This window comes from Octopus sinensis, unplaced genomic scaffold, assembly GCF_006345805.1.
Source record: "Octopus sinensis unplaced genomic scaffold, ASM634580v1 Contig10815, whole genome shotgun sequence".
In the NCBI taxonomy this organism is placed as follows: domain Eukaryota; kingdom Metazoa; phylum Mollusca; class Cephalopoda; order Octopoda; family Octopodidae; genus Octopus; species Octopus sinensis.
The window spans coordinates 478,739-496,362 of record NW_021832223.1 but is presented as its reverse complement, the minus strand read 5'-3'; the positions used below and the strand labels follow the sequence as shown (position 1 = coordinate 496,362).

The 17,624-nt window shown below is 36.5% G+C and overlaps 3 protein-coding genes across 3 annotated transcripts; all 3 read right to left on the bottom strand.

The window, feature by feature from the left end:
* Positions 1–2,503: 2,503 nt before the first annotated feature.
* LOC115228550 (ankyrin repeat domain-containing protein 6-like) lies at positions 2,504–2,983 on the bottom strand. The gene has a single exon (XM_029799121.1). The coding sequence runs from the start codon at positions 2,981–2,983 to the stop codon at positions 2,504–2,506; it is 480 nt and encodes a 159-aa protein (XP_029654981.1).
* A 9,592-nt stretch (positions 2,984–12,575) lies between these two features.
* LOC115228549 lies at positions 12,576–12,929 on the bottom strand. The gene has a single exon (XM_029799120.1). The coding sequence runs from the start codon at positions 12,927–12,929 to the stop codon at positions 12,576–12,578; it is 354 nt and encodes a 117-aa protein (XP_029654980.1).
* Positions 12,930–13,341: 412 nt separating this feature from the next.
* Positions 13,342–13,839, bottom strand: LOC115228548. Its single transcript, XM_029799118.1, has one exon. The coding sequence runs from the start codon at positions 13,837–13,839 to the stop codon at positions 13,342–13,344; it is 498 nt and encodes a 165-aa protein (XP_029654978.1).
* Between the last annotated feature and the right edge of the window lie 3,785 nt (positions 13,840–17,624).

Sequence of the window (17,624 nt, the reverse complement as noted above, 5' to 3'; positions counted from 1 at the left end):
TTATTAAATATCCAAAACAGCAAGTTTAGTCTGAACTAGATTCATCGTCATCACTAGGAGGGTTGGCAGTCATGTTTTGAGACAGTGCCAAAGCACTCATTGCCTGATCGTTTTCTCCAACAGCAAAGAAAAAGGGAGAGATTCCTACAGTGCCTCAAACTCCCAACCATTCACATCCAAAATATCCACATTTGCTCCACGCTGAATCAGCTTCCTCACCGACTCCAAATACCCATTTTGCGCAGCATAAAAAATAGGACTACAATCAATTCCAAAACATACGTTCTCCCAAATACGTCGACTTGGTTCACTGACGTCTTTTCCTTGGAAATAACAAGTCCAAAACAATCAGAGTCCGACTACAACTATACTAAAGTACTACTGATAGACAGGCCAAATGGAGATATGTCCTCTTGTTGATATCCCGATACTCTCCATCAAACGACATTTTATTCAACATGATCTCTAATCGCATTAACCATAATACCAACCTAGAATACTTGCTGAGCCATACAGGATTGCGAGTGCCAAAGGATTATGAAATTCGTCGTCCAGTTGATTAATTAGGCCAGTATTGAACTGAGAGAGGAATTCATAGCACTTGACTGCGTCATACCGTGCACAATAATGAATCACATTACTGTATTACGACTATAAATATACCGTTCGTGGTGGTCTGTCAGCTTGACAAATTTCATGGAATGGACATCAGAATAGTCGACCAACAACTTGGCAATTCGGACATGATCGTGATGACTAGAATAATACACTCACTAATAAACATTGCACAGTGGAGAGGGGACACCCCGGCAGTACCCACTGCATCAGAACATTTTACCAACTCGTCAGTAGACACATACGACAACATGTGTTCCAACAACTCAACGTGTCCTAAACCAGTCAATTCAAGTCCAACCACAGTAGGCAGCCCAATGTATACAAGTAAAGCCATAACAGTCTTCGATGGTATAACTTTTGTACATATCCTACACCAATAAGCCCACAAATAGCCACGTTGAGATATGGGTCGATCGACAGCCATGGAAGATTGTTAGCAATCACTGCATAGTGTGCTGGCAGCTTCCCAGTGCAGTCAGACACTGACCAACGAGCCCCATAACTCATAGCCAGCTTAGAAGGAATTTCCAATCCAAGAACAGCCTTAAATATAATCAGGCAATGCCTACCAGTCGATGTAATACTGTAGTGCCTCGTACATCAGAGGAATGGACATTGGTGGTGTTGAGTTGTATCAAATTAGTATTTCCATACTCATAGGCCACCGAAAGTGGGTTACTGTTAATAGACCATCAACCACTCCCACCAGCCACGACGGTCTTTGACATTACAGAGAGAGGAGAGATGCTGAGTCAACTCTTCCAGGCGAGGGGAATGCAGTCTCGCACAGAGATGGAGCACTGTCCTGTACTTCCTACTAAACGGACTGGCCCCATTCTCCAACAGAATACAAGCAGTTCTCAGATTACGTCCAAAAAGAGCATACTCCACTGGGGAATGGCCTACTCTCATTCTAAACAACTCAACCGTGGTCGTCTATATTGTCAATAATCCCCGGGAATTTGTCAATAATGTGACTGACCACTTCATTATTACCAAAATAGGCCTAAATAGACACACAGCACTTACAGCAATATGGAGAGGAGTGCAACTACCTGCCCACAGACTGAGTACTCTATCCGTGAACTACCAGTCACTCAAATGGCAAACACTAAATATCTGAGGATTGTTCCTGAAGGCAGCATAATGGAGACAGGTAAAGTCGTGGGCGACATCTCCGAGTGTCAAATCAGCCCCAGCACTCACCAAATGGGCCACCAGTCTACCAACATGACCAACCCCCACAACAGTGAGTTATTCCCCCCATAGAAGGCAGCATAGTGGAGGGCAGTCCGCCCCGTCGTGTCATATATATTGACATCCATAGTCGACAGGAAGGCGGGGATATACGTCAGACTAGAACTCACCGCTGCGTAGTGCAGGAGTGTCCTGTCTTTATTAAAATAGCAATACCGGCCACACTTGTCTACCAGATAATCAGACTGAACTCGTTCCTTCATAAGAAACTGCTCAAACATTGAATTACTGAACTATATATACACACTCACTCAATAAGCAAGGACAGGGCAGAACAAGACCGATTCCAATCATCCGCAGGCCCACTATAGTCCATGTTTTGTGCCAGAAACAGTGCGAGGGCGACATCCCGATTACAGCAGGCAATGTGGAATGGAAGTAGCCCGTCCTTCCCCTGTCTCAAACACTGTCATACTACTCCTCACATATCTGTCCGACACCCAGCTTCCACCAACAGCTGAGCCAGCACATAATTACGTCGAAGTACAGCCACATGGAGAGCAGTGTTGCCCTCACTGTCCTCCAAATCCACCGGGAATCCCCCCTCAATCAACATCCTGAGGACCATCTCATTCTGGTGGTACACAGCCATGTGCATCAGTCCATAATTAGACCCCTAAACATACAACTAGCACACCACCGTGGGCAAAATGGAGGCAGATGAGTCAACCAGGGCTTTATAGACAGAGGGAGACATTTTCATGACGTAGTGCAGTGCTGACTGGAAGTACAGGTGGGGGAATACATATTTCTCATTATTGAGCACATTCACATCACATTTGCTGGCAATAAGCAATTCCACCACATCATAGTTATTATTCATACATGCCACGTGCAATGCTGTATTTCCCGCCAAATTCTGAACAGTGACGTCAGCAGAATGGACAAGGAGGACTTTAACATGTTCAGCCGACCCAACAGCACAGGAGTAGTGCAATGCAGTGTTACCCTCAACAATATTCAATGCATTTATAACCATTTTATCACACTTATTAATCACAGATGAATCAAATTCAATAAGAATGACCATCATATCTACATTGTTCTTTGTGGCTGCAAAATGAAGTGCAGTCCTCCCACTGGAGTCACACCTCACAATTTTTGACATTTTTGTCAGCACAAGATGTACTTTCTAGCCAATAGCAACCCAAAACTGCCTCAAGAGAGTCGCTCAGTACAGCGTAGTGCAGTGCAGTCAACCCGTTCTTATCCTTTCCATTCAGTTCTCTTATCTGCTCAACAAAGAATTGACAGATTTTAGCATTGCTGTGAACAAGGGCAATAAAGAGGGGACTCTGCCAATTTCTGTTGTACCGATTTAACAGGGCTCCACGATTAATCAGCAGTTAACAGTAGAGAGTGTCTACAACTACTAGACTGGCCTACTTGTGTGGGGGAATAGGCACAGTAGTGTAAGGCTCCCTGCCAGGTGGAGTCTATTTCATTAACATCTACTCCATGGTCGAGTAAATAGGATAATATTTGGTCTTCTGAGGCATAGGCAGCTGCAAATAATAGCTTTTGGTATGATTCTTTCTGAAATTATTAAGTATGACATACTTGTAATTTTATTGCTGATTTTTGAGTCATATGTATTCGAATTGAGTCAGAAGTGCCAGCAAAACATGACTTTAAAAGCTGGTTCTGCAAATTAAGAGTAAACCACTCACTTCCAGGTCTTTTAGTGACGTCATTTGAATAAATTCACAAGTAGGAAATCCCCACTAAAAAACTAGATAAGATTAATAAATAAAATAATTAATTAAATTAATATAATTAATTTAAGTATAAAAATGTCTACTTCTGTGGCATCACGTCTTCAAATTACGCTTGCAATACTCAAGCCGGATGTTGTCCTCCACAAGCACCGTCAGAGAGTATTCATTCCACTCATTTCCAGGACATACTAAACACACTCAAAGAATACGAATTCAAATTTGTGTTTATTAAAACAAAGCTGCTCTCTGTGGTACAGTGCAAAAATTTTTATTCAGAGCATTCAGGTGATATAATAATTTTTAAATTTATTAGAAAAGTTTTATTATAATAGATTGACTTCGTATATGTCAAGGTAATATTTTATTAAATATTTAAAAGTGGTCCTGTGACTTTACTCTTGTTGGCCAAAGAGAATGCAATTGCCGACTTGAGGGGACTTATTGGGCCCACAAAAGTGTACAGGTAAGGTTGGATTGTCAAGGAAAAGGACTCAATTTGAACAGCCGGGGACAATTCGGGCAGTCCATGGGTTTTCGGACACCAGGAATGCTGTCCATGCCTCTGATTCAGAAGAGGCAGTTCGTAGAGAGGCGGCAATTGTTATTCCTGAATTCCCGCTCGAACATATGATGCTAAATAATAAGTAGATTCTTTATTAAAATAAAATTTTATCAGTATTTTTTTCTTACATTGAAGAGGTAAATGTAGTCAGATGTGGGCAAAAGTGAGGATCGAATCGAAAGAAATTGGATGACCCACTAAAGTCGATAATTGTTTATTTTTATTTAAAATTGAAATAATGTTTTTCTTTTAATTTTTACATAATTTAAATTAATTATAGCATTATTTAAGATTTTTTCCTCAACCTACGGCCTATCGTGGGATATAAATAAGAACAAACCCGATAGTCGTTGAGTTACAGAAATTAATGAAATGGCAATTTGCAGTAACATTGAAGAAAATACCTTTTATGAAATAAGTGGTTTTTTGACAAATTTGCTGAATTTCATCAATTGGCTATATCAAAGAGTACTTTTTTAGACATTTGACTCAAAAAAGTAAAGTTTGAACCTGAGAAAGTTAATAATATTTAAAATAAAGAAAAAAGAAAACAGTTTGTACGAAATTTGTTAGCTTATAAAAGACAAAATTTTCCAATTCATATTATGGCTGAGAGTAATTTCAATATCTGAGGGGAGATTAGGTGTTTCGGCAGGTTCAAAAGGCAATAATATTCACATGATTGAGTGTATTGGTTCGCTTGGATTAAATATATTATGAAGCTTAAAGAGGAACATTTTGTCGAGAAAATGCAATTGAATGGATGAGGTCATGTTCAAGACAATTTTTAGTTGTCTTGGATAACACCTCCTGCCATTATCGTATTTATTAGAATAGGAATTTAAGATTCAGAAATTTTTAATATTGGCTTTTTACAGTCCAGTGGTTAATCTTATTTATTTATTTATAACCCCCAAGCTTGCACAACATGGCAAGCCCAGCACAAACAGTCACAACTAATTAATCAAATGAGGGAGCAAGGAACGAAGGGATTGCTTGTGCCGATCAACATTAGCCTCGAAATCTACATTACAGCCATCCGTCTCCAAAGAGAGGTGGGGAATTTCTGGTATGTCCAGTTCCCATTTGTCAGCCTCCTACCGTAGCTCACCGCACTTCATTTGAATCCGGACGGGTTTTTTGCATAATGGAGATTCTTCATTGGTAATGTGATCAGGGGAGGTAGGAGGTCCCCCTTTCGACATCTGTGTCGTGCCAGATGGACTCGTCGCCTCACGGGTGGGGAACGTTGACAAGATTTGACCCTGGCTGAAAACTTGGTTCTATCGGATTCGAACCCACGACGTTTGAATTCCAACATCCATAGTCTTCAGCCACTGGGGCTAAACATATTTGGTCTGTAGTAAAAGCAGATGTTAAAAAACCGTGGTGAAAAGAGCTGAAGACATGAAATTTTAATAAATTATTTTTTTACAGTTATAGAAATGTATTAAAGTTTTCAATTTAGTTTGAAATTAAAAAATTAAAAAACTTTTTATCCATTTTGGTTAAAATGAACAACAAGAAAGTCCTCAACACACATGACGCGGTCCTTAAAACTTTCCCCCAAAAAAATTTTTTTCTCTATTTCTGGTTAAAATGAACAACGTGAATGTCTTTGAAACGCATTCCATTAAAACCTTCAATCAAGAAATTAAATATAGAAAAATAGTCTCCAATAAAAAATGATTTTAATAAATGATAGTAATGAATTTAAAGTGTGAATAGCTAGAAAATATTTATTCTAAAATTGGGTAAAAATTGGAATGTCCGATCCACACTGCATGTTCTTATTTCTTGCCATTTTTATATAACCGTTCTCTCCGTAGTGACGAGACCAACTGCCAATAAGACGGTCGATTGTACCTATTCTTGACCAACCAATAATCTTTTCCATTCTCAACCCCATAACCAACGACCACTATGACGTGATCTACACACTTTTTGCATTGAGGATTGTCTTGAACACCTTATTTTGGAACATTCAGGATTACCTTTTTTATAAAAAAGAATTGACGGATCTGAAGCACAGATATATGTAGTAATCGGTCCAATGTAGATCAGTGCTTTCATTAACTCAGATTCTGATGTGAATGTTTTGAATCCAGTCATTTTTACAACATTTTTCCTATATCTGCAAAACCAACTCTAAGGATTGACATGAGATAGTATACCCTAGCTTCGTAAGGGTACATTTCTTCGGTGTCGATGCCACCATTTTTGATTATGTAATTAAAAACATCGTCTGCAAAGCCCCCTGCACATCCGTCCGGTCCAATACAGTCGATTACATTTTGCTCGCTGAAGCTAACAAGTTTGCCGTATTTAATAGCGAATTGGCCTTCAAAACTTCCCAACTACGAATTGATTAGTGTCTTATACAGCTCCAAATATATAACAGGATTCACAATTTCCTTCACTCTTAACATGAGTGACAGCATTGCGATCCACCCAACTAAAGTTGACTGGGACGTCATAATTATCTCCAAATTCGGGCTTGGAACGAGATTCTTGAAATTCGGTTAAATTGAGGTCAAAATGAGATTCTTTATGCATTTCTCCAAAGTCCTGAATAGTTAGAGAAGTGATGAGACACCATGTCCGCGAACTGATTGATGCCTAGAGCATACGAAGTCTCCCTTCTTTCGTATTTCAAGTTGTGTTGATCAATTAGTTCGAGATTGCTTCGAAATATTTCCCTTCTTCGACTCTCTTCGTGTGGTGGATATTTTTTATCTACGAAAGTAAGTATAATGAACAACTAAATGTTTTAAGATATTCATTCCATTTCAGATTAAACTGGTTGCTCTGGGAGATATTGGAACGAATATTGTCTTTATACTTTATTGCTACTATGAGTGGACTCGAGCCGAAACTCCTTACTATGATTGCAAAAACAACAAAATGTGTCATAGAGTTATAAATTGAATTTAACTTATTCAATTTTATTCGTCCTGTTTAATTCAATATTTTTAAATTGCAATTTAGACTAAATAATATTCGATTAATTTTTTTACTTTAATGGATTCTCCAATTCCGTCTTTTGTCCGTCTTTTCTTGGCATTTATGAATAAATTTTCTATTCTGTCTACACTTGAACATCTAACATACAGCCCATCTCTAAAAATTTTCAAAATTCATGAGATATAAACATCCTCATTTTTATACTAGCTGTTAGTATCGTTTCTTCCATCAATTTTTTGATAACTAACTTCGTTCCGTTGCATAATTTAGGTGGCGCAAGATTTTTTATTTTTGAGTTTCCCTTTTTGAAGTTTGTAGTATCTTCTTTGCTGTTTAGTTTTTATTTTGTTATTGCTGAGCGGAACGAACTTTTTAATACAAATACACACTTATCAAACATTCCAATAAACACACAAATCAACACATCAAAATAGCTATCGAATTAATAGACAACAATTTTCTCTTTAAAATTAAATGCCCTTAACCAGTATTGGCTCTTTTTCGTGTAAAATGTAATGTTCATAAATAAAATCAGAGTGAAACTTGGAATGTGCCATTAACCAGTATGATTATGAATCAAAATTATAGCTATTATCAGTTTTGACGTTGATAGAGTGGTAATTAACAGACTGCACGACCTTGAATAGACTGCAATTAACAAATTTGAAAAAAAAACTTTAAAAGTTATAACCACATTAGCACAATTGACCACCAATTGGCAGAACAAATAGAAAACTTTCAAATAATTTAAAAATATGATATAGAATCAAAAATGTTTAGATTATATTGAATGATAAAACTTAACTTGAAAACCATAATTAACTGATCAGACAAAAATGATTATAACGTCTATTTATTTTATTGACCGTCATTAGTTCAACTTAGAGCCTAAACTATTCCTAGACAACATTCCACTTCCAGTTGAAAAATCCCCCAAAATATTGGGTCTGAAATTTGATTGCTGTTTATCTTTCTCGAAACATGTTTCATATATTTGTGAAAAATGGGGTCCAATATTAAATACAGTTCAATCTTAAATGGGGTCCGCGGCTATCGTGGTCCAACAGGAGGCGAATCGAGGAGGCTCAACAAAGGGCCCTCAGATTAACCGATCGTTGGTCACATGATAGCCAACGCCCCGGTCCAGCTTCTCAGGAAGACCTCATCAAGCTGAACCTGGGCCCGTCGATTTCAGGTTTAAAATACTTATATTATAGCTAGTTTAAAATTACAGAAATGAAAGAGAATGGGGATTTTGTCATTCTAGGGCAATAGAATGACAGAAAATTGTTGTAATATACAGTGCCTGACAAAAAAAATTGGATTTGTAATAAATCGACTTTTTTTAATAAATTATGTCACAGTCCGATAAAGAAACGCGCCGTTAATGAAACGCCAACTTCAAATTGACAAAATATTGCGTTTTTTTTACGAGGATGAACTGGAGCTAAAGCTTAAATTTATTGAAGTAGAATTTATCCCAATATAAATTAGGCGGAACATAATCTTAATCACTTTGGACGAGACCGCTTATTCTCAAAACTGAGAAGATTGATTTATGGAGTCACAAGGGGAGAGATACAGCGTGTAATTTCTCGTTGTGCACCATGCAAAGTATTTTTGATTTTTCACACTTAACAAATTGTTAGTCTAAAAAATTGTTATGCTCAAAACCAACGATAACCCCGATAATTGCGAGAAGGAGTCGAGACAGATACATTGCAGATCTGATTGACTTTCGACGTTATTCAGAAATCAATGATTCCTTTAAATGGGTATTAATGTCATTTTAGTGTAGATTTTGGTTATAATTGATTCTTTTTCTAAATATGTTGTTGTCGAACTTGCCATGACTAAAACATCAAAAGAAATTTCAGAATTATTTCAAAAAGTATTTTATTTCATCGGCCCACCAATAATTTTACATACGGATAATGGAACAGAATTTTGCAACCTTCATGTTGAAAAATTATGCGAAAAATATAAAATTAAACACATACGAGGTCGACCAAGAGCTCCGTGGATACAAGGTCAAGTGGAGAGGTTGTATTTTAATTATTTTCTTAATTAGATTTAACCAAAGTATAAAGCGATGGATTTCATCTACTAGCGCCACAAATGGATTTTTTGGAAGATACTTTGAATGTATTAAGGATATTGTTTTCGACTACAACAATACAGTGCACTCGACAACGAAGAAAGTCCCTTTTTATCTCTTCATGGGAATGGAAAATCCAGGGAAAATTGAAGATGACACAATGGAAAGCCTCCTTTCATATGATGACGACCTCAATGAGGCTCGGGAACAAGCATACGTCAATTTAATAAATGCTGGTGAAAAAATGGTGCAAAGAAGAAAGTGGAGATTTGACGAGGGATCCATTGAAATTGGAGCCCAGGTATTATTAAGGTTGAATTTGTCTTAATTTAATTTCAATACAAGACAACGATGCAAACATAAGAAAATTTCCTTTGTTTGATGGCGTCGAAATAAGAAAATTTAGAGTTTTGGAGGAAGCAAACAATATACATTAGATATATTCCCCGGAATGTCCATCAATTCAGCCACAGCCCGACACTTGTCCCAAATCTCAGACACTTCCTCGACTCAAAGGACTGAACAACTTGAGTAGGCAGAGACAACCCTTCTATCGACTAATTGAACTCCGCTCTCCTCTCCAAAGCATTAAGCCGGTCTTCGATAGCAACTTGTCTTGATAATTCCAGTCTCTGTTGACTCAGTAAGACATCTCGTTCACTATCCTTGAGACTTCTCACCTCAGTCTCTGCTCTTCTCAGTTTTTCTGTGTTAATTTTATTCAAATCGTCTTTCTAAACACAAATAAGTCAATTCTAACATAACCAATCTCATTTCTTCCTTTCTGAGACTCATCTCAGAAGCTTTCTCAGCTTGCATGACCAATTTCTCCGTCTCTTCAGTCATTTCTTCTCTTTGCTTTGATAGTTTATTCAATTCCTCCGGTTGTTCTTTCCTTTTCTGACTTTTAATGTTCTGATTAAGTGCTTTGATTTCGTTGTGTAAGTAAATTAGCAATAATTTTTATCGAGCAAACTGTTCGTGATTGTATTTCTTACACTGAACATGCCAAAAGAAAAACTGTTATCGCAATGGACGTTGTTAATGCCTTGAAACGTCAAGGTAGGACAATTTATGGATTTGGTGGATAAATTATAAATAATTTTTTTAATAAAATACATTGATATTCCTTACAAATTAACCAGATAAAAATTAGCAATTTCATAAATATACTAACTAACAAACGACGGTGAAATACTACGATTGCTTTTTTAATCGGTAAGAAATGTTCTGGAAAAAACAAAAAGTATATTTATAGAGTAAATTAGAGTTATATCATTTGAAAAATTTATTTTTTTCTAATAGTTTACTTTTTCGAATCGGTTTATAATTATGTTTAGTTAGAGAATCAGTAAAAATCTCGCGTTTTAAGGAGAAAATGTACATCTATTTTTAAATTTAAATATGATGCGAATATTTTAGGAAATTTATAGTTTTTGTCGCTTCTGGGGTTAATTTAAGTTAACTAAAATTCCCTTTTTTAATTTTTGTTCTATTTAGCTTTTCTATTCGCTGAGCATCAGCTCATGAGATGTTCGCTTGGATGTAGATAAGTCTCTACAGGCTTATATACAGTCAACTGTTCTTAAGAGGACTCTGGAAAGTGTCTCGTTTGATGCTCGCCTATCCAACCCTTTCCTGACGTTTAGTCAGCGAGAGGCGCTGGACTGCACCTTCTCGAAGGTCTACAATGCCAGAGAAGAGGAGGAGGAAGGGGAGGAGGTGCGTGGAGTGCCACCTTCTGCTCACTTCGAAGGCTCTGGACTTAGTTAGTACTTAGTTCTTTTATTCGCAAAAGTCTGTTGTAGGTCCGTTATCCCTTCTATCGGTGTGCAACTGCAGCCCATTCTATTGGGCGTGGGAATTCTTGGCGGCTGCGAGTCTTCTGTTTATGCCTGTCGTTGTTTCATTGACGCTTCCACTCGATCCAATATTCCTCTTATCTTATTGAAACTAGATGTAATTAATTATTAATTTAATAAGTTAAAATAACTAGACAATGCAGTTATTTTGAACTGCCGGCGCATAAGATGGCCTGGCAGTTCCCTCGGACGATCGCCAACGAGACTCTTTGGAAAAGATGACGAGTCTCGTTGGGATCCTTGTTTCGTCTGGCAATCTTCGACCCCAGCCGACGAAGAAAAGAAAGCGATTCTGGGCCGATGACCCCGGATGTAATTAATGCATTCAATTCTTTAGACCGTGGGCATTTGTTGGAGGTCTGTCAAGCCCGTGTTCCACATTTGCTTTTTTTTATTTCGCTTTTATACTCACTTCCATCCCTTTTAATTGCCAGCGGTTCTTTCATTTGTTTTTTTTGTGGCGTCCAACAGGGTGATCCTTTGGGCCCTTTATTGTTTGTTCTTGCCGTGGATTCTTTTGTCCGGGTAAAAGAATCATCCCTAAATCTTTGGTATCTTGATGATTGTACCCTGGGCGGTCCGCCTGATATTTTGTTGAATGACTTAGCCACTCTAATTCCGGCGTTATCCAACATTGGTCTGGTCATTAATTTAAGCAACTCTGAGATTTTCAATCTTTCTGTTGAGCATCCCTGTTTAAGAACTCATTCTCTCTTTTCTGCAGATTCCTAGATAATTTTTTCGATAATACGTCGGTTAACACCTATGTCTCATCTGGAAATTCTGGGGTCACCGATTCTCGCCGACTCAGCTACACGAATCCTTTAAAAAAAAATCTTATCGCTTTGATCTTAAAAATCATTTATATCTTGAGAAGCTCTTCTTGTTTCTATGTTACGCACGTACTGGAATCATATGATTCCTTGGTTCGGAGTTCTGCCAAGAAAATTATTAATGTACATTTCGATGATATTGCCGTTAAGACTTCCTGTGTTTTCGAGGTCAAGACGCTTGCTCATCTAAAGAACTGTTTAGCATTTTGTTTCTCTAATGTCTGTTTAGTTTTCATGCAATGATTACACACCCCACCACGCGCAAAAATAAACAAATTTCTTTTTTGCGAGAGGCAATACAAAGCTTCACTATTTGGTGACTTGTTCCTTTTGTTCAACCACTTACTAGACATTTTTAGATCAACATTAGAATCCCCTAAACATCGGAACAAGATTAGAAGCAAGAATCATATGCGGTTTCTGTTTTTTAATAACCAACAAGATCCCAATTTCCTGAGACAGATACCTGACTTCTTTTCCAGGGTGTTCAATAACTGAAGCAGGATTAATTTTGTCTTAAAAGCATTTGATGTCAACCCCCTTCCCAGCCACTTTCTTGCAAGGTAAAAGTAGCTCTTTATTTGCTTGAGGTGTATTTTTTGTGTAACTATTTTATTAAAAGAAACAAAATTTAACTTAATCTAGACTATTTAATTTAGGTTCTCAGCTCACTCCATATCTGTGCTCAACTGCCATGCATTCTAGAGTCCTTTTTAGGACAACAGACTGAATGTAAGTTTTTGTGGCTTTTTCAATAGATAATTTGTCCATATAGTTTTTGAAGTATCTCGAAACAACGCCATCCCACGTCAAGACAACCGGGATAATCTTTACCTTTGCATCATAAAGTATCGAAAGTTGGTTTGCAAGCAGATCATATTTACGAAATTTCTCGATTTCGACTTGTTTGACGCGGTTTTGTGAAGTGATGCCAACCTCGATTAAAGTTATTTCTTGTTTAATTTTGTCGTAAACGAAAATTTCTGGTTTGCTGCATTGAACTTTTGTTTCCGTCATAATTGACGTATCAACTCAGATTTCAACATTCTATGTCAATATTATAGACTGAACAGAATGAGTCTTTATTTTCCTTCCTCTTTTAATACCATAGAGTCGGCACAAATGAAGATGAATGCACTTCACAACTTCATTGTGTCTTCGCAAATAATCACTGTTTAACATTTGAGAATTGTATACTTAGAGGCGAGAAATCCTGCAATTGTGGCCATATGCCATTTATTTGTTTGTATCACACTCAGGATTCCCAATCTCCGTAAGTATACTGCCGACTGCCTTTCTAAACTTTTCAGGAACTGGAAGAGTATCAGTTTACTTTTGAAAGAAACTGAAGGAAGTCCTCTCCCAAGAGATTTCCGATTTAAATATAACCTCTCTTTATTTGCAGGTTTGAGATGAAGCTTGAGAGTCGTCAGAAGTTGTCGTATTTGACGGTCAATACAATCTTAATAATTCGGATGTAATAATTATATAGGGAAATGGCATATTCATTTATAGCATGGAACAAGTTGACCGAATTTAATTTCGTCTTTGAAAGCATGGTTGTCCTTTTCTTAACATTTCCAAGGATAGAATTCATTACTTTACTCTTAAGGACATTACTTCCTCTATTTTCAAGTACACCCAAATAACGATATCTTTGGACTCCTTCCAAAGTCTCACAACAAAATAACGATTTAACATTTGATGCTGACTTTTCTAAATTCATCTCCAAGCCAACTATTTTAAAGAATTCATCAATAGCTTCCATCATTTTAATTACTACATCTTCTTTAAGAGCGAATATCCTTAGGTCGTCAATGAAGAACAAATGATTAGTAGAATAGGTCAACATATTTGGGTCCTGTTGATTGATCTGAACCTTCGGAAACATGGCATTAAGAATTCTGCTTAGTGAGTCCATCACCATAACAAAAAGTTGTGGGGATAATGAGTCTCCTTGTAAAATTCCTCGGCCCAACTTTACAGAACCAATTCTCCTTCCGTCAATATGGAGCTTTACAGTTCACATTCGTACAGTGCTTTTCACAAAGTTAACGATCCATGCAGGTATCCCAGAACACTCCAATACATGAAATAAAAAGTCGTGGTCAACAGAATCGAAAGCCATCTTGACATCAATCCATGCAGAGTATATCCCATTTCCATACTCTTTATTTAGGCATTGGTTAATAAGGGCCTGTTGTTTAGCACCCTGACACTGTCTCCTCGTACCAAGTTGATTGTCGGAAATTAAGCCAAATGCATTCACGAACTCAGACAGTTTTCCATTAACACACTTGGTAACTAACTTATAAAGTGTCGACATGCATGTTATAGGTCGTAAATCTTTCGGAGTCTCACAATCATTTTTTTAGGGATTAGATATGTTATTTCAGTATAAAACCAGCTTTATGGCATGTAGTCACCTTTGATTATTTTGTTAATTTCAACACATAAAAATTCATGCAGAGATTCCAGTCTTTTAATGAAAAAATTATATATCCCGTCACGTCCCGGTGCCTTCCAGTCAGGAAGATATTTAATGATCTTCATTATGTAACTAATTGTGACAAATATTTCGTGTCTTTTGCTCCATACTTTTTCCCAGAACGACATACACTCCTCATCATCAAGAGTATGTTGTCACTTCATTACTCTTATATACAGCAATTTGTTTTTTCTTAATTCTGATAGGTCGTGCAGTAAGGATTCGATTCTCAAGAGCTCTCCTTTTTTTTGACTTTTTATATTCATAACGACATAGAATATCCATCACATTTTGTTTTTCACTCTGAGGCAGAGCCTGTCTTACGTAGCAATTTACAAGTTCTTAGTTCTGCAGATAATTTTGAAATCTTCGTCTCGGTATTTCCTTTCCGATTCAATTCGAAGCACCAGTTGTCCTTTCGAAATTCAGTCTTGGTTTATGAATTAATATCTTTTTTTCTTTTATTCTAATCATATCTTTTATAGTCAATCTATTTCTTTAAATGCACCTTTTCTATGACTTTTTAATATTTTCACAAGAGTTACTTGTTTCAAGCTGATGCCATCATTTAGTCATTTTGGTCTAATATATCAATAGTAATTTGAATTTTTATTCTATTTGGTATTTTTTTCTTTTTCCATTATCATCTTTGAAAGTACAAATAAGTTGTAGCATTCTTCAATTAAATTAAACAATTTATTTCAAAGGAAATTACTTACTTTCCATTTAGTTCTCAAATAAAAGCAGATTATGGTTCATTAATTGTATGCAGGAAATTTTAACTAAAAGTCTCTCTTTATTGGTGACTCCGTCTAGATTTGTTAATGATAGAATTCACATATCCAAAAAACGTTTGAAAAATAGAATTGTAGTCAATGTTAAAGTTGATTTTTAGTTAGTTTCTAAATTTTAAAAAAGAATCCAATACAGCGGTTATCAAGACTATTATATAGCGTCAACGCTAATGTTTTCGAATATTAAAACTCAAAAAACTCTACAAAATCATTAAAGCTCAGAAAACCTTAATGTTTTCTAATCTTTTTAGAATTGGAAAAAATTGTTGTATAGATTGAAATTCTCGAGTAAAATAAAAGTATTAAGCCATCTTAAAATAAACGCAAAAAATCAGAAAATCACCAATCTCATTATATTGTAAATTGAAATACGAACAGGCTATAGAAAATAATATGAAAATAAACAAAAAAATAAATTTAAATAATATTTTTTGAACCTTTTGGTAATTAATTTCCAATTAAGTTCAAAATATCACTAAAACTCCTATTTTTTTCTCAGTCCCTCTAAAATAGGGACCAATAAAATTTGTAAATTAATGAAGATTGGCGTCTAACTGGATTTAAGGCACTTTAAATGGTATTTTCCAGACTTCTGAAATAAATGAAAGGCGATAAATAAATGAAAGGCGATATAGTAAGTATTATTTAAGATCCTTGTCTTCCTAATAGCAACAGTAGAAGCTTTTTAAAATCTCCGGAGTATCTTGCTTGATAGAGAGAGCCAAAGGAACTCTGTAGCGATTCAAAAAGACGTCTGAGATATCGCCCAAATCGATCTACGTCATTCCTTAAAGCGCAAACTTCAGATCTGGAGATGATAATATAGCACAACAAATGGTCGTTAGTTTCTAGACCTTTCAAAGATTTGTTTAAATAATGTGCAAAGAATGTAATCGGATTGATAATGTAGTCGGCTAAAAAGTAATGTGACGCAAAAACATTACCCAGTGCTTTGTACAAGTTCTTGACAGACTCGAGCATTTTACTGTAGACAGCTTTATTACTCGAGTGATTGTCATCTATAAATGTTCACAACATGACAAGTGTAACCCTGGCATACTCTTTAAAAGTCTGTCTTAACTGCACAAGACTCCTCGAAGTAAAAATCCGACTGAAAACAAAGTCTTCGGTATCAAAGTTTCCAATCCCAGCAGAATAAAGCTCATTTGCATCAACCTGGGCCATATTCATGTCCACTGAGGTAGAAAAATCTCGGTTGTCTTTGATGCATCAGCAAACAAACACACTTTGGCCAGTTCTAAGAGTAATCGAGTATGGTCCCAAGGACTGCAAAAGGTTAAGTCAGATGCCGTTAAATCCTACCACTTTTGCGTATGTCATACTTTTTGGATACAAATTTTTGAGTTCTTGCAATTTGGTAGCTGACCGACTCACCATGATTAAATTGAGCATTTCCTCCTCTCTTACTCTTATGGCCCAGTTGAGGCTCTCCATGTCAAACTCCACTGGGGATATGTAGCAATCAACCACTAGGTGTTTGAAACGACAAGAAAGCTTTCCCTCTGAGTCTTTAAGCAATTCCTTTGAGGTGTCGAGACCATAAATACCCGTCCATATATTTTGGGGAAAATCTTTCGAATTAGGAGACGTTGAGCATTGTTTCTGTTCCCAGTGATTTTGATGATCACCAACTTAGTGGTACCTATCCATCGAACCCACTATAATACCAAATTTATTTATGACTGTCTAGAGACTGTTCGCGTCTGATTTTGCAGAGAAAGACCTGCAGGGAAAGATGGAAGGTCTCTGTGCCTCTTTTGATTGGAGGTCCCTTGCTGAGATAAATCATAGTTACGACAATCGTCCATTTAGTAGTACAGCCTAAGCTAATTAAATTTGGGTTATATCCATCTTGATGGTGATATCATAAAATATTTACTCATTTTGAATAACTTTCAGATAGAAGGAAACTAGTCATCATTCAAACATGCAAGGAGAATTTGAAGAATTTTGGACGCTGGGATTACTTAACCTAGTTAGTATAATCTTCATTTCATGTCTCTGTTGAATGAGCATACTCTCAGGTTCTATTTAACACAACGTTCCTTCATCGATGGATAAGTTATCCATATGACTTTTAAAGAACTTTGAGACAACTCTATTTCATGTCAAGACTACCCGATTAATCTTTACTTTTGCTATATAAAGAACCGACAGTTTGTTTGCAAGCAGGTCGTATCTGTGAAATTTCTCTCCTTCAACTTGCTTAAATACCGTAGTTTAACAAATAAATTACAAATATGAGATTTTTTAGATTAATTGTTGAAAAAACTATTTTAACTTGAGTTATTTAGTGCACATCCGATGGGCATCGAATCCAAATTCTTTTAAACCAGACTACAGCTTGTCATGTATAACGAAATCAAAAGCTTTCCGATAGTCAATGAGCAAATGTATACACTCTTATGG